At 41.1% G+C, this 24,650-nt stretch overlaps 1 protein-coding gene across 2 annotated transcripts; it reads left to right on the plus strand.

The window, feature by feature from the left end:
- The first annotated feature begins 1,039 nt into the window (after nt 1-1,039).
- On the plus strand, nt 1,040-23,584 carry zdhhc1 (zinc finger DHHC-type containing 1). Of its 2 annotated transcripts, none has more exons than XM_011487116.3 (11): nt 1,040-3,544; nt 4,718-4,937; nt 6,032-6,207; nt 7,375-7,476; nt 8,374-8,498; nt 8,806-8,961; nt 19,057-19,175; nt 19,257-19,345; nt 21,791-21,905; nt 22,080-22,158; nt 22,939-23,584. In XM_011487116.3, the coding sequence occupies exons 2-11, from the start codon at nt 4,719-4,721 to the stop codon at nt 23,430-23,432; spliced, it is 1,674 nt and encodes a 557-aa protein (XP_011485418.1). In that variant the 5' UTR covers nt 1,040-3,544; nt 4,718; the 3' UTR covers nt 23,433-23,584. The 2 variants fall into 2 exon arrangements, with proteins under 2 accessions (XP_011485418.1, XP_004066874.1); XM_004066826.4 differs by having other exon boundaries at nt 1,042-3,544; nt 22,083-22,158.
- The last annotated feature ends 1,066 nt before the right edge of the window (nt 23,585-24,650 follow it).

The following is a 24,650-nucleotide window of genomic DNA, read 5'->3' on the forward strand; positions in this document are numbered from 1 at the left end:
CATAAATGTAAACTTTATTTTGTTAAACCTATATACAGTATTCTAGGACTAGGCTATTATAGTAATATAGATTTATACATTTCTGACTCAGTGACTCTTCTCTTGCAGGTTTCCAATGGATTCAGACTTAAAGAAAAAGTGGGCCTGAGCTCTCAAAAGAGCTAACCCAGATGAATAACTGTGGTTACCAACTAGCAATACAGCATATAAAACAGTCTGGCTATGTTCAGAACATTTTGTGGAAACAGATTTTGATAAGAGGCCAGACTGTTTGCTTGAAACCCGGCACCATACTATCTGTTTTAACACAAATTGATCACTCACATGAATCAGTAGGGCACATCTATTGTTTTTTTCTTTTCTTCTTTTTTTAAGGGTAAATGAACCGGCTGGGTAGCTCGGTTGGTAAGGTGAGAGGCTACCATGCAGGAATCCAGGGTTCAATTCCTGGAGGGGAATGAGCAATGGTACTGGGGGCACTTACCATATCAATGGCGAGCAATTAACATCACTCAGTGAGGGTCCTTAGGCAAGACCCTTAACGCTACTGCCTCCCAAGTGCAGTTAAGCTGCAGCTCACTGCTCCCCTAGAGGATGGGTCAAATGTGGAGAAGAATTTCCCCATTGTGGGGTCAATAAAGTATTAATTATTATTATCTTTTCTTAATTTTTTGTTGAATTATTTATTTTTTATTATTATTAATTGACTTATTATTGATTTATTATTATAAACGTATTTGTTTATTTTTATTATTTATTGTTATTGACTTACTATTGATTTGTTATTATTTATATTATTATAATTATTGACTTATTGTAGGGCTTTTCTAAATAATTTAAATTACATGTCAAAGAGGTCTAAAACTTCTAAATGTTTAGAAATTATTATTTTTAATTCTTTGTAATAATTTTATAATTTGTAAGAAGTCCTGCAAGTATGCATTTTTTCTTAAAGTTTGAGCTTTTAAGGCTGACTGTTTCTCTTATTTAACAACAACAAATGATACACACACACACACACATATATAGGTGTGTGTGTGGGTGTGTACACATAAATATTATTTATATTAAATATTATTTTAAAGCTACTTAGATGCCACCAAAGGCTATATTGACATGTGGGCGCCAACGACACGCTCCGCCACCGTTGGCCAGGCATCCCAAGCGCACATGTCTCCTCTAGCGATATAGCTCATTGCTCCATCCATTGCAGCAGCTTCAGTGGATGAAGATCTGACCCTGCTATATGGCCCTTATCTATGACTGACAGGAATCCAACACATCTGGTTTCCAGAGGAGGAATTGAGGTGCCATCCACATTTGTTTTCCCAGGAATGACAATGATGGAGGAAGCTGCCATCAACAGTACTTCAAAAAACATTATTTAGTGGAGAAGAGGTCAAAAGAACGTGGTTGGTGTACTCGGGGGAGGAAAATTAATAGGCTTTTGTGTTTTTTCTGCAAACTGTTTTCCAAACAGAAACTTAGTTAAACAAACAAACCCTGGATTTAATGACTGGAAGCATGCCAGTTATTTGACCACCTCACATGACAACAGCCCAGATTATATCCACTGCATGAAAACCTGAGAATTAGCTGTAAGGATAAAAAAGCTGAAGCTTATCAAAATGTTCCTAAGATCATCCATGACTCAAGATTGGTAGTTACAAGCATAAACCACACCATAGCTGAGAAACCAACATATGAGGATTTGATTGATGACTTTGCTGCATTAACGGGCACATTTTTAGTTTCTATTAAGAGAAGCAGAAGTTCCTAGTGTGTAAGCCATGAGAATTTTCAATTCAATTCAGTTTTATTTATATAGCCCAATTTACAACAACAGTCATCTCAATGGGCTTCAAGCTTTAAGTTGTACTAGTTGTATATGTTTTTTTAATCTTATAATGGAGGTCATTTGAAACCTCAAGCAAACATGAGTGTTGTTATCCTTGTAAGACTTGTTGTTCCGTTTAGTATGTGTTTCATAACAGTCCTAAGATGTAGGAATTTACAAGCCTCTAGTTTCATTTTTAATTGTTACATTTGTGAACAATAAAGGAAACCATAAAAATCAATTGTACATTTCTGGGCTGTAATTGGGGGGTACAGAGAGGCGCTACTGGTCTGGCTCGCCCATGTCGTAATTTGTGCCAGAACCACCACTGGCCCGGGAATTTTAAATAGGCCCGGCGCTCGAAGGCAAAGACCAGAACCAGCATCACAGGGACACGGACCCCACCAGGCTAAAACGTGATGTGATCCCCAGTTCATGGCGTAGAGTCAGGGCTCCCTCTCCAAGGAAGACAGCACCCAAGTGACATCGCCACCAGGGATGGGATAGGGCATAGAAGATCAGAGGGTCCACCTTCCTTGTATAATGTAGGTGTGTGTGAGTGCGGTATAAATTCAATGAATTTAAGACTACTTAAATTATTAGAAAGTATAGCAAATTGTAGGAAAAAATAGCGAAAATTAGTAAACATTACAGCGAATTTGAAAAAGTTGATCACACCCACAATGTGAGCGTCCAGCAGGTCAGCCACGGACTTCGCTGCTTTCTGTAAAATATCCTTGAGATTGACTCACAAACAAACAAAAACAACAACAACAGTTTACTGGTCAATATTTAAAACTTCCCCAATGTCTGTACCCTGTTTGTAGTTTTTTGTATTTATATTCCCAAAATCATTAGATTAAAATCACAGAAAAGATTTATGCGAAGATCACCTGGTTTTTCTTGTTTTTTTAATACACGAAAAAATTGCTGTTGTTTTTTTTTTCCGGTTGTTTTTTTTATTTTTTTATTGAAAGCAATTGGCTTTTGTAGTTATGGAATAAGTGTAGCTTTTGAAGATGCAATGAATGCTTTGTGTTTGCTTGTCTCTGTGGTGCTTTCATAAAAGGAACAAATAAAGAAACGAATTCTAATCACTTTGTGTAAATAGAATGACTGTGACGGCTCTAACATTCCTTCAGCAGCCTTCCAGCGTTCTTCCCTCTGTAATATTTCATAAGTTACGGACCCGTCCTGTCTGTTCCATTTGTAATTGGGCGGGGTCAAATGAACAGACCAATCAGGCGGGACCTATACCGTTACCCTGGAAACAGCATACAGGGCCGCGAGGCGGTGGGAGGCATCGGTGGGAAGCGAGAGGGGCCAAGTGGCCCAGTCTGCTGGCTGAGACGCTGCTGTCGGTTATTCCGCGTTAAAAATTTAACGCTTGCTGCCTTCGGAAACGCCCCGCTCTTACTGTTGACATGGCGGCTGCGGTGTCCGGCTAGGCGCCCCTCTAGCAGCTTAGCTCATCAAGCTAATCAGACCCGCGCGCGCTCGGTTTGGCATACAGCAGATACCGGCGGTTCTCGTCCACAACCGGCATGGAGGTTAGCTGACGTCCGGCCTGGCTTGGGACGGCCTAGTCGACGGTGCTCTGCTCCCTGGCTCGCTGTCCCGGGACAACCCGTGCGAAGGCTCCATCCCAGAGTCCGGAGATGAGACGAGAAGCGTCCTGAATCACGGAAACACGCGCCAACCAACCAGGTGAGCTGACAGTTCCCTATGCGTTGCCCTTCATGCCTTTGTTTGTACTGAACATTTCTGCCAGACCATAGACTGAAAACCCGTTAGATTATCTAGATATAGTCCGTGACTGCCTTCTAATCAGCCTACAGGACACGATTTTCGTTATTCATGCAATCCAAAGAATTCAAACAAAAGAACCAGAGGAAACGGAAGTGAACTTCCCTTTGCATATAAATGTATCCTCTCTTCCCCTCAGCTGGACCCCTACCCCAACCCATCAATACACCTGAACAAAGATTAATCCTCTAAGTCCCTGCAGCTTTCTTTTTTATTTTTGCACACCAAAAGACATAAATGAACATGAACTGGACCAATCATTGTTAACGTCACCTCCCGGACTCTGAAGACCAAAAAGTAAAATTTGTAGGTAAAAAAAAACATAACTAGAGTTTACTGCATCCTACTTAACAACATTAGTAAAAACAGCATTGGGTTGGAACAGAGTTATGAAAGACATTTGTAGAGTCTACTTGGTGGAGACCCCGAGGAAGACCCAGGACAGGCTCGAGAGACGTCTTTTGGCTGGGAATGTCTGGAGATTCCTCTGTAGGAAGTGGCTGGGGAGAGAAATCTGGACATCTTTGCATCTGCTGTCCAAACCTGGATTAGCAGGAAAAAATGGACGGATGGGTGATTTTTACGGTCCTACCACTTTTCAATAAAAAAACCCTAATTTATGCACAGGTTTAAGTCTTAGTAAAACCAGAAAAGCTAATTTACCGTGTTTTCCACCATGACTGCCATCAAGAGAAAATGAAACAATAAACATCAATAAAACCATTTGACACCAGGCTGTACATTAGCTTGGGGTTTTAAGCATCACCAATGGGAAAATGCTATCCTCTGAAACCTGCCTCTGGTGGTCATTTTAGATACTGCAATAATTAGTATTTCCTGTTTGTGTTTAAATATTAAAAATGAAAGTGTAGCGCTGTCAGTCTTTGGTGTTCCGCTGAATTTTGTCTGCCTGCTGACAAGAGCGCATCTAAAGAAAAACTCTACACTGAAAGTGATGGCTGTGGCTGTGAGTGCATTCACAGTAACCATGTCTGTGAGCAGATTTTTTTAAATCTACAGGAAAAATGACTGATACTTTTTTTTTTTTGGTCAACTTGTGTTGACTGTGTGCAGGATGGATGTGTGCGGCAGAAATCCAAACCGCACAGCCCCTGTCAATGAGGACACTCCACGCCGAGCTGATGTTCCTCTTTGTTCCCGGACCAATGGATGGAGCTGGCCTCCACATCCCTTCCAGCTGCTGGCCTGGCTGCTCTACCTGTACTTTGCCATCACAGGCTTTGGTGTGTTCGTACCACTGTTGCCCTCACACTGGATTCCTGCAGGCTACATTGTATCCTCTTTGTGCAGTTTCCCACTAGTGATCTGTCACAGGGAGATGTCTGTACCACTTACTGTATAAGAGAATAGTTGTTCTGGTGAGATTTAAAATGGGCAGTTCAAGCAAGACTGCCCAATAATTTAAAGGAAGTTGAGGTTTTCTATCAAGAAGAATGGGCTGCTTTACTATTAGAGAAGCTCATCCACAACAACCACAAGAGACTTCAAGCTGTTATTGATGCAAAAGGAGGCAATACAAGGCACTTTGTAAACTTTGAACAGGAACAGGGTCATTTGGGAGGCTTCTGTTCATCCAATCACTTACTATCAGTGGAAAATAAATAAATTCTGTCTTATCATCATCATCATCATATCAATATTCTAGGAAAAATGACCAAGAAATCATCATTTCTTCCAGGGAATGTAAACTTATGAGCACACATTTATTGAGCAAATCACAGACAAAAGAAACAACTGATAATTTCAATTTATGTGCCTCATAATAATGTAATAGATAACAACAATAGGCTGCATATGCATATCTTCACGCTTCACTAGCGTAACACGTTGATGCTTATTCGACCTCATGAAACACATGAGATATCGAGTAGATTAGCGCAACATACAAACCATTAACCATAGCATAAAAAAACAGGCTGACAAGTCAACTAATCTCCCCGTTCAAATCGCTAAATCCATTAAATTCTTCATCCCATGTGTCGCTTTGGAACAATTCCACCATTCCTGATGTTACACTGAGCGACACGTCATTTTCTGCATTGTCAGCAGAAAATATTGATACACACACCTACAGTGTCCTCCAGCATTTATTTAAAAAAAAATCATGTAGAAGGCGTACCTGAGTGAAAGTCGTACCTCTGGTCAAACAATATAAAAAAACACGCAATTTTTAGTCTAAAAAATGTGCTGCCAAAAGAATAGAAAACAATGGTATCTGATATTTTTATTTGGTTGTTTTTGAACTTTTGATCACAATTTGGATCATTTCATTGGGGAACAGATCAGATGTCGCCGGTTTTAGTTCATGTCTTAATTTAAAAGCTGACCTAATCCCTCTGGTTGTGTGAGCCCTGAACTGTGCTACAGTGTACCGGCATCGTGTTTGCAGCCCACCTGTGTGTCCATGTCATGGCGGTGTCTGTCGACCCAGCTGACTACAATGTGAGGATGAAGAGCAGCCGAGGTCCGCTCCCTGCGTTTGACCGCTCCAAGCATGCGCACGTCATTGAGAACTGTCATTGCTACCTCTGCCAGGTCGACGTGTGAGTAACAACTGCATCCACACGGGGTTTACACAAGCACTGTTATACGTCAAGCTCAGCATTTTCCCTGAAGTGATATTTTTACAGGCTCAGTCTGTTACCGTCTGTCTGACAGGCTTTTTTTTTTTTCTTAGGCTTTCCCTCGATTTTAGTGCCACTATGTACAGTTGTAGTTAATAAGGGCAGGGATGCCCAGTTTAGTTAAGCGTTTTTAGTTTAGCCTATACCTATTGAATTCTATGAATTCATGTTTTCTTTATGATTTCATGTTTGTTATACACTTACCAGTAATATTAAATTACATTGAACAGTACTTTGGGAAAACAATTGAACCGGTTAGTTCAAAAGGGGCCCAAGTCCTAGAGGTTTGTTTTTCCAGGAAATTATTTTAATTGCATAGCTTAAAGGGAGGCAACACCAATTGATTAATACTTTACCCAGATTTAGCACCAGTTCATAGCTCACAAATGCTAAAATAAAAACCCATGCAAAACCCATGCAAGAGAGGCCCAAGTCCAGGAATATTGCACTTAATGCATTTTAAATGTCAAGCATAGTCAATACATTACAATGGACTTGGGACTTTTTTGCACATAATCAGATAGCTTTTCTCTCGAAGACCATAGAACATAGAATATCTCTATTTTGAAAAATTGTGGACTTGGGCCCCTTTTGAACTAACCGATTCAAATGGTATTTAGAGCACATTCACTCCAACAGCTTCACACCAAGGTTTTTAAAACCAAATAGCTGGTCTTCGTTTGGCAGGTGTGAAAGTTTGTCTGAAATTTGGTTTGCTTGAATGAGGGCCTAAATTCATATTTATAAATATACTGTTTAGACTGTTGACAGTTTACAGACTCACTAGAACCATGAAAAACCCTGCTCTCTTTCCAACGTTGAGTTTGGCATCTAAGGGTGAGGTGTACAGGAGGAGACGAACGGTCCCATGAGCTGCTGTCATAGCAGTGCATCCTGCTATGACAGCAGGGGAAAAGTATCCATAACAACTTTGATGTTTATTTTCCAGAAACTGCATCATATGATGTTTAAAATCTCTGGATAAACTAATCAAACAGCTGCAAACAGCAGAATTCCTCACTTTACCAGCAGAAGAGCTTACTCTATTCATACGTGTGGAACAGACTGAGTGTGTTGTTGTTTCAGGGGTCCAAAGTCAAAGCACTGCAGTTCTTGTAACAAGTGTGTGGCAAATTTTGACCATCACTGTCGCTGGCTTAACAACTGTGTGGGCAGCAGGAACTACAGGTGAGTGTCAGGTGTATCCTGATGTGTCTTCAAATGTGAAACACTTTCACTGTAAACTTACGTAAAAATGGATAAATGTGGGAACCAAGCCACCATCACCAGCTCTGTGATTTCATCTGCCACACCTTCACTCTGTGGTTCTAACAAAATCACAGGAAGACTTATTGGAACCATTTATCTATTGAATATCTATCAAATTAAAGTTGTATAAAACGTGGGTCTAAAGTCTTGACCGAAGTTGAACCGTGGTCACATTTGTTCATTTACGGTATTCTACTGGTCATGATTCCTTCGTTATTCAGAATCATCATTACAACATTTGAAGTGGCGTAAATGGCGTGTACTTATATAGCCCTTTCTACCCACCTCTAAAGCGCTTTACAGTCACAAACCCATTCACCCAGTCGCACACACATTCACACCATGATGGCGGCTCTGCTGCCGAACACTGGCGCCAACCTTCCACCAGAGGCAAGGTGTGGTTCAGTGTCCTGCCCAAGGGCACTTCGACACACAGTGGCAATCTTCCGATCAGAGGTCGATCGCACTACAGCTGCACCACGGCTGCACTACGGCTTCACCACAGGTGCACCACGGCTGTACCACAGGTGCACCACGGCCGTACCACAGGTGCACCACGGCTTCACCACAGGTGCACCACAGGTGCACCACGGCTGCACCACGGGTGCACCACCTCATCATTTCTATACACTTGTACTTATCAGTAAAGATGTTATGATGGGACGATAGAGAAATTAAATATTTCTTTCTCCAAAAATATTTTTTGAAGGTCACTGAGTTCCACCCCCGTGCTGAGCCTGAGGGTCTTAGTGGGGGTTGTGTGATCCGAAGGGGAACAGTCTTAAAATGTGGTCAAAAACACTTTGTGTCTTGCAGGTTGTTTCTCCACAGCGTGGTCTCAGCTCTGTTAGGAGTTTGCCTTGTGCTGGTTTTTGCCTCATACGTCTTTATTGAGTTCTTTCTGGATCCATCCAAACTCCGAACAGACAAGCACTTCCTAGGTAAGCGTTGGCCTCTGACCCTCAAACAAGATGTGAGCGCATGCAGAGATGCCACTGGGGTGAGGTTTCCCTCTCACTGTTGATAGAACATCCTTCCTTTAAGGTCTTGTTTCCACTCTGTCCCATCATGGTGTCCTAAACTACTGATGAAACAAAACAAAGAGCAGAAGTGAGCTGGACACGCTTCTGAATAAGAACATGTTTAGCTTAACTTGACTGTTGTTCTCGATATCCTGAAGAAAAAAAAAACGCAGCTGGGCCTGTACAGCATTAGTCAACAGAACGCTTCAAACTTGTGTGTCCACAGTGAGAAATGAGACGGGTGTGTGGTTCGTCTTCCTGCCCGTGGCGCCCCTCAGGTCAGCAGCGGCAGTCATTCCCGGCCTGGCGGCTGTTACGGTGTCACTGGCTCTGCTGTCCTTGGTGCTGCTCTGCCACCTCCTCTTCTTCCACATCTACTTAAGTAAGAGTTCAGACACATTTTCTGTAGGTGCCTGCTGTTCAGAGGCAGAGCAGTCGTCTTTCAGTTGTTGGAAACTGGTGCAATTCCCTGCTACTATAGTCACATGTTGAAGTGTCCTTGGTTAAAAACACTGAAGCCTTGCTTCCCCCTGACAAGTTCAATTAAGTGGTATACCTGGTCCTCCTACTGTCAAAACATGAAAAAATGGCAAATATGGAGCAGGAAAAAAATAAAAAGTGCAAAATAATTACAGGCTATTTGTGTGTAAAATAAATATACAAGTGTATATTTTGTATTTTATTATTTATGTATTTATGCTTTTTTACATCATGGCCAGAGGACAGATGAAAATTAGCCTTTGCTTAATTCTGGCTTTTTTAAACATGTTTAATCATGTCTTTTTTTAATTGCACTGTCCCCTTTTAAGAAAAACGATTCTTCTTATGATAATTACACTGACCAAACAAAACTCAAACTTTATTTATTTATATAGCGCCTTTCATTTCAGTTAAAAACACAAAGCGCTTAACATAAAAGCAGATAAAACAGTCAAAAAACCCGAAAATTGTTAAAAACAGCAAACAAAGGACAATCACACAAAGATGCGACCCCTCCCTCACCGCCACCCACACCCACACCCCACCCACCCACCCAGTTCCCCCAGTAGAACCCTGAACAGAAACAAAGAACTGCAGCTAAAAGAAGGTCTGGCTTGGTACTGCTGTGAGGAAACGATATGATATGATGGGGATCCATTTATTCCAAGGCCCAGCCCGACCACAGGGGTCACCACCACAGCGCCCGCCCAGCACAGAGCAGCCCAGGGCCCACTCCATGGCTATTAGACCACAGAGCGGGACCCCAGCCCGCCCAACCAGAATGGGCACCGCAGCAATACCACCCCCTACAGGTCAAGCCGGTGGTGCCCCAGAAAAATGGATCCCCAAGAGGAAACACTGGAGTTAAAAACATCAGAATAAAAATTATCATAAAATAACAACACTAAAAATAGAAAAAAAGATAAAAAATAAAATAAGATTTAAATATTTTAGTATTTTAAAAAACAAAATACGTAAAACTGATTGAAACATAACCTACGTATCATTGGTAAAATAACAATAAAAAGAATAGTATATTAAAAACAGAGATAATAATAGTCCTTACAAATAATTAAATGAATAAATACGTAAATGAATAAATAAATTAATAAATAGATAGATAAAAAATAAAAAAGACATAGGAAATGATCAAAGTCATGTAAAAGCCAGACTAAAAAGGTGGGTCTTGAGCCTCTTCTTAAAAACCTCTACAGTCTCTGCGGCCCTGAGGCCCTCAGGCAGGCCGTTCCACAGGCGAGGGCCGTAATGGCAGAACGAAGCCTCACCATGTGTCCTGGTCCTCACCTTAGGGACAACTAATAGGCCAGTGCCAGAGGACCTCAGGGTCCGCGAGGGTTCGTATTTTAAAATAACATCATTTAAATAAGAAGGCCCAAGACCATTAAAACATTTATAAACCATTAAAAGAACTTTAAAATCAATCCTGAAACGCACAGGGAGCCAATGCAGCGATTTTAAAATAGGTGTAATGTGTTCCCGCCTCCTGGTCCTCGTCAGAACTCGTGCAGCAGAGTTCTGTAATAGTTGCAGATTTGGCAGGAAAATAACCAATTCTCTGAAATATTGTTCACAAATCTGTCTAAATCTGTGATAGTGAGCACTTCTCCTTTGCCAAGACAATCCATCCCACCTCGCAGGTGTGCCATATCAAGATGCTGATTAGACAGCATGGTTATTGCACAGGTGTGTCTTAGACTGGCCACAAGAAAAGGCTCCTCTGAATTCTTCAGTTTGGTTTTATTGAGGGGGTCAGGGGACTCAAACAACCAGTCAGTATCTGGTGTGACCACCATTTGCCTCATGAAGTGCGACACATCTCCTTCGCATAGAGTTGATCAGGTTGTCTATTGTGGAATGTTGGTCCACTCTTCTTCAATGGCTGTGCGAAGTTGCTGGATATTGGCAGGAACTGGAACACGCTGTCGTATACGCCGATCCAGAGCATCGCAAACATGCTCAATGGGTGACATGTCCGGTGAGTATGCTGGCCATGCAAGAACTGGAATGTTTTCCAAGAATTGTGTACAGATCCTTGCAACATGGGGCCGTGCATTATCATGCTGCAACATGAGGTGATGTTGTTGGATGTACCGCACAACAATGGGCCCCAGGATGTTTTCACGGTATCTCTGTGCATTCAAAATGCCATCAATGAAATGCACCTGTGTTCTTCGCCCCATAACACATGCCTGCCCATACCATAACCCCACCACCACCATGGGCTACTCGATCCACAACATTGACATCAGAAAACCGCTCACCCACACGACGCCACACACGCTGTCTGCCATCTGCCCTGAAGAACAGTGTAAACGGGGATTCATCCGTGAAGAGAACACCTCTCCAACGTGCCAGACGCCATCGCATGTGAGCATTTGCCCACTCAAGTCGATTACGACGACGAACTGGAGTGAGGTCGAGACCTCGATGAGGACCACGAGCTTCCCTGAGACGGTTTCTGACAGTTTGTTCAGAAATTCTGTGGTTATGCAAACCGATAGTTTCAGCAGCTGTCCGAGTGGCTGGTCTCAGACCATCTTGGAGGTGGACATGCTGGATGTGGAGGTCTTGGGCTGGTGTGGTTACACGTGGTCTGCGGTTGTGAGGCCGGTTGGATGTGCTGCCAAATTCTCGGAAACGCCTTTGGAGACAGCTTATGGTGGAGAAATGGACATTCAATTCCCTAGCAACAGCTCTGGTGGACATTCCTGCTATCAGCATGCCAATTGCACGCTCCCTCAAAACTTGCGACATCTGTGGCATTGTGCTGTGTGATACAACTGAAGATTTCAGAGTGGCCTTTTCTTGTGGTCTAAGGCACACCTGTGCAATAATCATGCTGTCTAATCAGCATCTTGATATGGCACACCTGTGAGGTGGGATGGATTGTCTTGGAAAAGGAGAAGTGCTCACTATCACAGATTTAGACAGATTTGTGAACAATATTTCAGAGAACTGTTTATTTTGTGTATGTGGAAAATGTTTCACTTTTTTGACTTCATACCATGAAAAATGGCAGCAATAACAAAAGTGTTGCGTTTATATTTTTGGTCAGTGTATATTTTAGTTCTGTCATGGTTACTCCATCACAGCTGGACCATTTGTCTGTGTCCGTGATTTCCATTCGTAGATACTGGTAGCAAATAGTGTTGTGTATAAACTGTATATTCTGAAAAGGGAGCCTTCCCTCCAATATTGTTCCAGATATAAAACTGTTTTGGTTAGTGGGTTTTTTTAAAAGAAGAGGAAATAATTTTAAAGTTGCACACAGTGGAGCAGAAAAATAAAAACACTTTAACTGTGAGACAGAATGTCAAAAAAGAATTCAGAAATTCACAGCGTTTGTTTTTTTTATGAATTAATTTATATAAAAGAGCAGAAAATAAGTATCTCCTTCTAACAATCAAGTGTTCTCTTCCTCATTGACCTGTTTTTTTCTTGAAGAAACTCCTCTATCCATAACATATTAATGTCACCTGTTTGAACTGGTCATCTGTATAAAGACACCAGTCCACACCCTTAAACAGTCAGACTGTAACCTCTCCACCATAATCAAGACCAAATAGCTTTCAAAGGACACCAGGGACAAGACTGTCGACTTGAACAAGATTGGGATGAACCAATCTACAATAAGATGCAGCTTGGAGAGAAGAGATTAACTGATGGAGCAATTATTAGAAAATGGAAGAAGATCACGGATGATCTCCCTCCACCTGGAGCTCCACGCAAGATCTCACCTGGTGGAGACCAAATTATCTGGAGAACGTTGAGGAAACAGCCCAGAACTACAATGGGAACTAGTCCATTATTAGAAGTGAGCTGGGACCCTAATATTAAATGTTATTATAGTAACACACTTCGTGATGATGGATCCAAATCCTGGTCCTCCTGCCTATGTACATATCCAGGTCCATTTAAAGTTTTTCAGAGAGCATCTGGTTGATCTGGAGGAGGATTGGGAGATTGTCGTGAGGTTGAATGAATCCCAAATATAGTCCTAGTAGAACACAACACCCATTGTGAAGCATGGGGGCAGAAGCATCATACTTTTCTGCAGCCCCCAAAGCAGGTTTGAGAAGATCTGCATGAACCAAACAGCAACTACAGAGCAAACCTGGTGAAGACCAGGTTCAAATTACAAAGAATTGAGATTGAGATTCTGTCCCATTACGCAATTTTTTTTTTTGGAAAAAAAAGGCACATTTACATTCTGTCTCTCATAGTTGAAGTGTTTCTATGATCTGGATAGTCGACACATCTTAGCATGCCACACTCTGCCAAGTAAGGATAAAAACAAGTCGGCAATCATTATAAGATTTGGGAACAGAAAGCACAAGGTGGAAAACCTAAAGGAGGCAAAGAAACGTAAAGGCAAGACAGGGCTCCAGACTGCGACCATTTGCTCGCATTTTGCGACCAAAATTTGAGACTGTGCGACTGAATTTTACATCCAGTCGCACATGCGCGACCAGTAAATTTGCCTCCCCCACCCTCCGTATTTTTTTATTCATTAAACGTGGAAGCGGCCCGTCAATGATCAATGAAATGAGCAATGAAATCATCAATGAGACGCGAGCCCACACGCACGCAGACAGACACACACACACTCGTGAGACTGGAGCACACGCGAGCGCACACTCGCATGTCATTGAGTGATGCCTGAGGCGGCCAATGCGTGTGAGAAGAATAGGGAAAGTCACTGCAAGTGGCTAAAATATGTGGAGGGGCGGGGCCTAGAGATAATCGAGTGCGCGTTAACGTCTGTGGGAAGGAAATGGAGACAAATCATCACAACCTGATATGTGCGTCTGAGCTATGTACAGCTAGCGAACTATTGATTCGTTCTTTCGACCTGCGGCTAGTATACCAGTGCCAGAGTGTACAGCAGGGGTCTCAAACTCGCGAAGCAAACCACGGCTCTCATGCGCGGCTGTAACGACAGCACACCGCTCCCGCGGGAGATGGTCAGCTGAGGAGCATAAATGTCCCACACCTACATGCGTGACAACTAACGGGGCTCGAACATAAACACGTGTGAGCGACAACACGATTTAGTCTTAGACGCACTTAAAACACGTGTGGAAAATGCAACGATAGACGTGTTTAAGATGAACCAGCGCCGGGGGGGGGGGGGGCATGAAGGCGAAGCTGCAACAGGAAGTTGGAGTTGTCCTTAACATTCAATTTAATAATTATGCCTCTCCCCCTAAGTTTGATCTGTGATATTACATCTTTTATAATTATTTCAATGTTTTGTGATGTATGTAGCCTTTTTTTAATCAGTTGGTATTTTAAATTATTTTAATTGATCAGTGAACTACAAAAACCCATCAGGACGCATGTCCCATAATGCATTGTTTTGTAGTCTGTAGGGCAGCTTTCAGTCAGTTCAGTACTAAATTTCCAGCTGCGTTCGCTCAGGTTGGGGTCTTGCTTCCGCCCCTTTCTGGTGATATTTTGGTTTTGATTGACAGGTGATGTTAGAGCAAAAACAAAAATATGTCTCACACCAGGTGATCTGTGCAGCGTTACGTCCATCTGGGTGATCTCAAATTATTGTGCATCTTGGCTGAACCTATTTGGTGTCGCCAACATGAATTTCCATCCCCTAATGTTTACATACATTTAAGTATTGTTCTTAACTGTGAAATGACCGAAAGGTTATTACGGTAATCACTTGTTACTAAAAACTTTTTTTATTCTAAATTTATGGTATTTTGTTTACTATTTTTTTCTGTCATGACAGCGATGCTGCTGTCAGTTTACCTTCTTGTTGCATCTTCAAAAGTGCAGAATAAAATCTGACACTGAATTTGAAAAAGCAGATTGTAATTTTTGCATCTATAATTAAAGTATTTATTTACTTTATTTATTTTATTTAGTGTATTTATAATACAGTGGAAATTAGAAGATCTGGTTTGCATGTTGATTTATGGTATGCGCCCCTAAATTTTCAGGTTGTGCCCCTAAAATTTTCATTTAGGGGCCACAGTGCTCCTAGTGAAAAAAGTTAGTCTGGAGCCCTGCAAGAAAAACTCAGAAATTGCTTGGACATGTCGTATCCAGAAAAAGCATCAAAAATTGTAAGCCACCTGGACCAGGAATGGAAAAGTGTTCATAAATCTAAATAGATCACCAGAGCAAGCCAAAGTGGTAGCAGTGAGACAAGTGAAAGAGCTGGATCAGTACAAATGAAAAACTCAAAAGTTCTATTTTTGTTTAGGCTCTGTTGACAGAATCAGACTGTGGACTATTCTGTAGAGAGCAGGACTTTATTTTCAGCACAAATAACTGACTCAGTGGTGAGTCAGTCGTTTATATCATGTCCTCCACAGCGAAGAACAACTCAGTGAAGTTAAAACTGAGGGAACATTTTCTGTTATCTATTTCAATTGTAGAAGTCTGCCAAGAAACTTTAACAAAATTAAATATTAATTTAATAAAATTGAAAGGAATTGCACTATCAGAGACATGGATTAATTAAGGGAAGAGAAATTATATTTGAAAGTTATGATATGTATTTCAATAGCAGAACAAATCAGATTGGGGGGGGGGGTGCCCTTTATATTGACAATGGTTTAAAATGGAAACCGGTAGAATGCATGACTTCTGCTATTGATGGTTAAATGGAAAGTGTTGCTGTGGAAATAGAGTTACAAAAAAACTAAAATATGACTGTTGGATGTGTATGTAGGAAACCAGGATCAAAACTTGAAACTTTTAGTGAAAATTTAGAAGATATGTTAAGTAATCTAAACCAACATAAACCATTAATAATCTGTGGAAGCTTCAGTGTATATCTCATAAAGCTTGATTCACATTTACAAACATCTGATTTTTTTCGATTCATTATATAGTAAAGGACTGTATCCTTTGATTACAAAGCCTAGCAGAAAAACAACAACTAGTGCAACTTTAATGGACAACATTTTTACCAATATTTTGGAAAGTCAAAGAGATTGTGGGTTATTAATTTATGACATACGCGATCAATTGCCTATATTTGCTATACTTGACTTTAAATTGCCAAAAAAGTCAGCAGAAATCCACCAAATATATAAAAGAATAAAGAATGTTGAAACTGTGAACACTTTCAGAAACGATCTCATGAATCAAGACGTGAATGGAATTCATACAGATGATGTAAATGGTGCATATGAGGCTTTTCTAAAACGTTATTTAGATCTTTACAATAGACACTGTCCAGAATTTCTAAGTAGACCTAAATCTAAAAACAACAGAAAACCCTGGACGATAAAGAGCTTACAGAATGCTTGTAAAAAGAAAAAGAAACCTCATAAGAACTTTTTGAACTTAAGAACAGCAGCAGCTGAAAAACATCATAAGGTTTAGAAAAACGAGTTAACAAATGTATTGAGAAAAGCGGAGAAGAAATATTATCGTAGCATTCTGTATGAAAATAAACATAACATAAAGGCTATGTGGAATATTCTGAACAAAGTAATGGAAATAAGTCAGCAGCAACAGAACTTCCTCATTCCTTTCTTAAAGATAATGTGGTCATTAAAAAGCAAGAGGACATGGCAAATGAATTAAATTCATTTTTGTAAATATAGGACCAAACCTAGCAGAAAAAATTACATGCAATATATAATCAAAAGATGTTAGTAAAAAATAAAGTTTGATTTCCCAATCTATATATTTATCTGATGTGACTGAAAATGACATTTTGACTACAGTATACAAACTGAAAAAGAAGAACTCAAAGGACAGTGATGGGACTGACATGGAAATAATCAAAATGACAATAGACTGTGTTGTCAAACAACTACATCATATCTTTAATCTTTCACTCAAATTGGGAATTTTTCCTGAAAGGATGAAAGAGCTAAAGTTATTCCTTTTTTTGAAAATGGAGACAGACATACTTTTAATAATTATAGACCAGTATCATTACTTTCCCAATTTTCAAAAGTGTTAGAAAAGTTGTTTGTTAACAAACCAGACAGCTTTATTGACAAAAATAAATTGTTAAGTGAGAATCAGTTTGGATTTCATTCTAATAGGTCTACAGGTTTGGCTATAATAAAATGGTTGAAGAAATTTCAACAGCAATTGACAAAAATAAATACCCAATAGGAGTTTTCATTGATTTAAAGAAGGCTTTTGACACCATCGATCATTCTTTGCTGATTTCTAAATTATATGCATCTGGGGTTAAAGGAATCGCCCTGAACTGGCTCACCAGTTATATATGAAACAGACAACAATATGTGCAGTTTGGAGGTAAGAAGTCTGATCTCATGAATATTATCTGTGGACTTCCACAAGGCTCAATTATAGGACCTTAACTTTTTATTTTTTATATAAATGATATTTGTGAGACTTCTAAGTTGTTACAGTTTGTTTTATTTGCCGATGATATTAACTTTTTCTGTTCTGGGGATAATCTGAAAACCTTAGCTAAAAGTATTGAAATGGAAATGATAAAACTCAAAATGTGGTTTGACTACAATAAACTGTCTTTGAATCTAATAAAAACAAAGTTTATGGTGTTTGGTAATTAAGAAAAAACAGAAGTGATTTTTTTTCCATTGACAACAGAAACATAGAACAGGTGTCTGAATGTAAATTTTTAGGGAATGACAAATTAAGATTGAAATCTCATATATTTTATGTAAAAAATAAAATAGCCAAGGGCCTTTTTGATCTGAACAAATCCAAATATATTTTACCATGTCATATAATGCACATGTTATATTGCTCTTTGGTTTTACCTCTTTTTACATATTGTATTGAAGTGTGGGGAAATACATATGAAACTAATATAAGGCCCTTAATTTTTATTACAAAAGAGAGCTATTTGAATTATTCACAAAGCTAAATTTAGAGATCATACAAATGAACTAGTCATGAAGTCAGGTTTTATTAAAACTGTAATTGAATTGCAGACCTTATTAGTTATGTTTCAAGCCAGAAACAGATTTACCAGAACACTTACAAAAGCTTTTTATTTTTACCACTGGAGATGAAAATCATAGAAAATTTGATTTCAAACAACAGTTTGCCCTAACAACACTAAAGCAAAAGTTTGTGTCTGTAAAAAAGGGGTAAAAATGTGGAATTCCCAAGAGAATCAGTTAAAACGTCAAAATATTATTCAATTTAAATGGATGTATAAAGCTACACAAATTAGATTGTACAAACTTGACTGTTGACTGGAATAGATTAGATTAGATTAGATTAGATTAGATTAGATTGTCCATTGTACAATGAAATTGAAGAATGGAAAGTGTTTACTGTTTATTTGAACTGTATATGGTGACATTTGAGCACAGGTGATGGTGTGAGAAATGTAAATATGAAAAGGAGCAGACAATTATAAGAATAGTATTCTTCAATTCTGCTCCCTTCCAATCATGAACTTTTCCATTATGTACTACAAACATGTAAACATATTGGACATTCAATCCTTTTCATGAAAGGAACAAATAAATAAAGGAAAAAGGAAATGATGATTTTTACAGACCAAACTCAGCTTTTTCACTGGAACAACCTCCTAAATCAATGACTGACAAGATGTAAATACTTTATGGAGTAAGAAAATATGAGTATGATTATTATAAACAAAAGTCAAAAACGGTAAACATTTTTTGTTGGTGTGTTGTATGATGTTTCTGTTTCATGGCATAATTTTAGAAGTCGTTTAGGAGATCTTCAGAAGCTTACAATCCCTCCAGACTCAAACTTGGACCCAATACATCCTTGCTTGACACTACAATGGGGAGTTCAACTGAAATATGGCTGTGACGACAGCTCACCGCTACAATTGGGGGGAACATATTTCAAACTCTCAGTTGTGGGGCATCTCTTAACACTGACGCATTTGGTCAAAGTCACAGAACAGTCTTTATCTGGCCTTGATGACATCTGTTGAGTTGTTCATGTATAAATCGGAAACTTTCTGTTGTTTGGCCGGGGGGGGCATGTCTCACGGTTTCTCGTACTTCGACAGTGTGGAACAGACTTAGTACCTATGAGTACATTGTACGACAGCGCCACCGCCTGGATAGCAGAGACTGCTCAAGGAAGCCGGCAACAGTGAATGAAAATACAGCTCCACCAGTCCTCAAGGTAGGGCCATTGGCCATTAGTCGTCATATTTGTGGGGCGAGGGGTTTGACTGTGTGAGCCTCTCTTCTTTATTGTCTCCAGGATGTGGACTACTCTGGTACTCTGGGTTACACCAACACTCAGCTGGACTTTGAGGAGCCCATGGTCCTGGCAGTGCAGGGAGGCGCAGAGTAAGTCTTCATGCCTACCACGCGGCATCTCGCGTTCAAGCGGCCACTATCAATAAAAGTCTATGTAAATGTCAGGAAACTTGCGTTTAGATCAGGGGTCTCAAACTCGCCGCCCGCGGGCTATTTGCGGCCCCCAAGATGATATTTTGCGGCCCCCGCCTTAATATAAAGTTTAATGTTAGTCCGTCCCGTCAGTTTGTATGAATGACACTTTTTCAGTGTTGTGCGCGGAGCTGACAGACCAACCAATCACAGTGGGGTATTTGACTCTTGGGGGCGTGACATTGACCGGACTTGAAAGCAGGAGAACATTTAGGGAAACCTGACAGCCCCCTCTCCGGACCACATTTAGGACTTTCTTACTTTCCTTTTTAGAACGTATTTATTCGCATGTAATTTTCTAAATACATGCAGTCAGAGCTGAACTTGTTTCTGGGTCACACGGATCCGGAGGAAGGTTATGATTACGGTTACGTGGGGTGGCGTATTAACCCCAACCAAACGGTTCTTGTGCGCGGCTGTGACTGCAGCCCACCGCTCCCCCAGGAGATGGGTCGCTGAGGAGAATAAATGTCCCACACCTACATGTGTGACGGCTAACGGGGCTTCAACATTAAACACGGGCGAGCAAAAACAAGATTTAGTCTTAGAGAGACTAAAAATACGTGGGGAAATGCAACGATTGTGACGGGGGGGCCAAGGAAGGAACCCAGGAGCAGGAAGGACATGACAACAACTCCACAATTTAGCAGGGATCTCCATGAAGGACAGAACCAAAACCACCAAGTTTGAAGACGCTCAGGCACAGAACAGAGAAAAGCAGCTCCTGGGTTGCAGCTGTGGTTCTCACAGGAGACACAGGTTGCCAGACTAAACAGCAAAATAAGCATTTCTTGACACGATAGACGTGTTTGAGAACAGGACGTTGTCCTTAACATTCAATTTAGTTTTGATATGCCTCTTCCCCTTAGTATGATCTGTGCTATTATATCTTCTATATTTATTTTAATGTTTTGTAATGTATGTACCGGTAGCCTTTTTTTAATCAATAGGTATTTTAAATGATTTAAAATAGCACAAATTCACTTAACTACAAAAACCTTCAGGACAACGTTTCCCATAATGCATTGTTTTGTAGTCATCAGGGCAGCTTTCAGTCAGCACAATACTATATTTCCAGCTGTGTTCGCATAGGTTGGGGCCTTGCTCCCGCCCCTTTCTGGTGATATTTTTGTGATGATTGACAGGTGATGTTGGAGCAAAAGCAAAGACTTACGTCACACACCAGGTGATCTGTGCAGCGTTGCGTCCACCTGGGTGATCTCAGACACGCTTATTGTGCATCTTGGCTGCACTTAGTTGGTGTCGCCAACATGAATTTCCATTCATTTTTGAGCCTTCCTTTGATCTCAATATCTGTATCGAGTGTTCTGATCTCCAGTGAACAGCGGCCGTTCTTTTACGATCCACAGTTTGAATTAAACTATGAAAATATAGGAGTGGCTGACCGGCTGCCCAACAATAACTTGTGACCAGGGTTTAAATGTGGAAAAAGTCATAAGAAAAAAAATCCAAAAATGGTTACTGAATTTTGATTTTCCTTTACTGATTTGTGGTTTAAAATGTAAACTTAAAAAAAAAACACAGACTCAAAATTGGGAGCACATCCTCTCCAACTTTTCCACCTTAAATTTCAATAAGTCCAAGTCCAGTCCAGATTTACTGACAATCATCTTCAAGCCACACTGAGGGTCTCAGCTGTTTGGGAGGAAGCAGATAAGTGTCCAGCAGTAAGAAGACAAGAGAAGCCGTGATCAGAAGAAAATTTGAGTCTTCTTTGTGTTTAGTTATTATTCAACAGTGTTAACTGAACTGAGTTAATTAGGATATTGAAATCCGAAAACAGCAGATATAGAAGACTAAATAAACAGAAATGTATTACTTTTTTTATTTATGTATTCATTCATTCATTTTCTATACCGTTTTTCCCTTTCGGGGTCACGGGGCTGCCAGAGCGTATCCCGTATAGTATAGTATAGTATATGTTCCATACAAATTTATTGGCTCTCAGATACTCTCAAGTTGTGTGTTTATGCGCTAAAGTTGTGGCCCAGCCTGAGCTAGACCCTGCCTTCAGTGGCCCCCAGGTAAGTTGAGTTTGAGACCCCTGGTTTAGAGCTTCACCATTCAAAACTCGAGTCCACACATTCCTACGCAAGTGTTTAAGTCCGTTCTTGGACTCTACGTAAAATAAACGGTGGTCAAAAACCGCCATCTTCTACAGACAGAAACCCCATTATTACCCCAAACATGCGTGGATCACATCTCACAGCTTCATCCACTGTCCAATTACAGGTTTCCCCAAATCTGAATGCTCAAGACTTAAGACTGCGTGTGTGTTTGTGTGTGTTTGTGTGTGCGTGCGTGTGGGTGGGTCTGTTTCAGGTTATTACCCAACGGTAGAATGCGGTGCATGTCCAGCCCTGTGATGGAGGAAGAGGTTCCGCCTCCTGTCTCTACAGAAGGGAAAATAGCTGCACACACGCGCCAAAATGCACGGGTAAACATGAAAACACTTGATTCTCATAAAGTTTCCGTCTAATAGCTGAGCATGGACACACATGTAGAGTTTGGGAGGCAGCCTGTAGACGGAGTTGGAAGTGGCCTCAGGCCTGTCTGACATTCTATGGGAGCTGATAAATAGACTTGTAACTTGTTTTCTGTTGTAACTTCTCAGAAGAAGAAGAAGAGGGAGTGTCAAATCCCAACAGAGGCCTCCAGGGAGCGCTGCCTGACGACTGTGCAGCTTCCAGGTAATCCCAGCGGTCTCTCTAGATCTGTGAGAAGGAGTGTTACCCAAGGACACATTGACAGGTGATTGTGTTAACTGGGGTTTGAACAGTCAAAGTTTCAGCTGAGAAACAACCGCTCCACCTTGGAATGGCAGTAATTCACACACAAGGAGTATAACCCAGACTGCTGAGAAGAACTCCCAGCTGTAGAGAGATGGAGGAGGAGTCTCCTCTTCCCAGCTGGGATGTGTGAGTGTGAAGCTTAACAATCAAAACAACACTAAAGCGCTTCACACAATCCTATCAAACAAGTTTTCAGGATCCGTTTTTCCTATTTCTGCATTCAAATCCCGATAAATATTGGTAGTGAGAGTTAAGTCCTTTACAACCAGCTCTCAAGAAGAGTTTTTGTCATTTGGGGCGATTGGTCCAAACTGTTGTTCCTCCAGAACCCAGTGTCTCCACATGAAAGGGCCCCTGCATGGTCCCCCGCAGAACAACATTAGGCTCCCTAAAATGGACTGGATGCTCGCGAACAGCATGGAAAATGCCTTGTTGAAAGAAGGTGGAGAGGGAGGTCTTTTGCTCATTTTGCCTGTGACGTAGACCGTGTGAAGGGTATCGCTTTGTGCTCCAAGTGGCTGAAAAAGGCCTTTCATTTAACCTGAAAAAACCTGTTTATTAAGGAAACTCTGTCCAGTCCAGAACATCCTTAAAGGTTTGAATGGAACCAAAACTGCTGTCATTCTGGATTTCACTGACACCACACCTCTCCTGGCTGGATTGTTTTGTCTTCGACAGAGTCCAGCAGTGGGTCCACCTCATCTCAGGCTCAGCGTCTTCCTTTTCCAGCATTCCCCCTGAGGGCCCCCCATTCTCTGGCCCACACTCCAGGCTCTGTCCAGGCTGCTGCCCCTCCTGCTGAATACCATTCAGACTCTGCCGAGTCTCTGGAGGAGATTCCTGTGGTCCTGGCCAAGCTAGGCTCCTCCTCCTCTGCTGCTGGAGACGCCTCCACATCATCACACCAGCCTGTTCCAGTGGTCCTGCTCCCTTCCCCCCACCCCAGGACCAAAAAGAGGGCTTTTTCCTCCCGACCAAATCGGAGCTCAGCAGAGCTGAGGTTTCAGATGGTCTCTACGCGGCCTCCCTCTGTGTTTGTCAGTCAGGCAAGTGGGAACCCAGCTGATCCTCAGGGAGAGGAGCTTCAACCAACCAGGAGACAGAGTAGCTCCAGACTCCTCCCCAGATCCCGGACGTCTCAGAGCTCAGCTTTGTGGACAGAGCAACCTTAGCGTTAATATACTCTTCTTAAATCAACAATCACCTGCACTGAGCCGTTCAGATAGCCTAACACCTTTTTTTATAGTCTCTGACTCACCTTTGGAATTTTACAGCCTAAGTGAGTCTGACAGAGTAAACTGTGTGCATGTTTGTGAATCTCCTATGGAGGCATCCAAATTCTTATTATCCACCGTCACACACCCTTGATACATCACCCCTCCTTTAAATGTTGTGATGATGATGTCAACGTTTTCCTGGGTGCAGCTAGCTGCCGTCCATATCCTCATCTCCATGGTAACCTCAGACCAGGAAGGCAGTTCCACACTGCACCTGTACGATCAGTGTAGAGGTAAAAGAGATCGCTCCTGTGATGTCATGAAAAGGTGCTTGTTGTCAGGTTTTCAACACTGAGATGTGTCTGCAGCACAGAACGCCATCGTTCCATCAGGCTGCTGCTCGGCTACTGAGCTGGAGAGAATCCGGATTCCAGCATCAACGTGGAGTCGTTTAATGGCAGACTTTGGATTCTATGGAGTCATAAATGTGCCACTATTTTGAGAACAGAAGTCACAGTTTTGAAAACATTTCTTAACCCTTGTGCTATCTTAGATGACCCCTCCCTTACATTAACATGTTCTCCCTACCATGACAAAGGTGGATAAAGGTGGAAAGATTTCATGTAATCCATGGACACCAGTGAAGTTCACAAATCATTGAAGAAAAAAGGTTCAGCACACTGTCTAGTGGGTCTAGATGACCCAACTCCCAATGTTAAAGTGGCTAGGATAGCACTAGGGTTAAATTGCGAACAAAGTGTTCCGTTTTAAAAAGAAAATTTCTAAAATGCAAATATTAAATGTTTGCTTTGAAAATGGTTTTCAAATGTTTGTATCTTTTTCTCTCTGGGCAGAAACTGAAAACATTGTTGTTCCGTATGTGCTTGAAATCTGTTTTGATAATAAACAGAGCTGACAGAAAATCAACCTTTAATATTTTCCTCAGGAGGGTTCATAGATCTCACAGGCCTGTTTATTTAATGTCATTTTGTAGTTCATTTTACTGCTTCAGGAGCTCTTCAGACATTAATTCATAAATCTGACTAAATTTGAAATTGATTCTAAAAATTTATGACATTAATAAAATGATTAAAGAGGAACTTTTCTTCAGCCAGAAAGGCCAAATAGTGGGTAAAAAGCCAGTTTGGCTTCTGAGCCTCAGCTGTAGTCAGT

Source organism: Oryzias latipes, chromosome 3, assembly GCF_002234675.1.
Source record: "Oryzias latipes chromosome 3, ASM223467v1".
NCBI classification, from domain to species: domain Eukaryota; kingdom Metazoa; phylum Chordata; class Actinopteri; order Beloniformes; family Adrianichthyidae; genus Oryzias; species Oryzias latipes.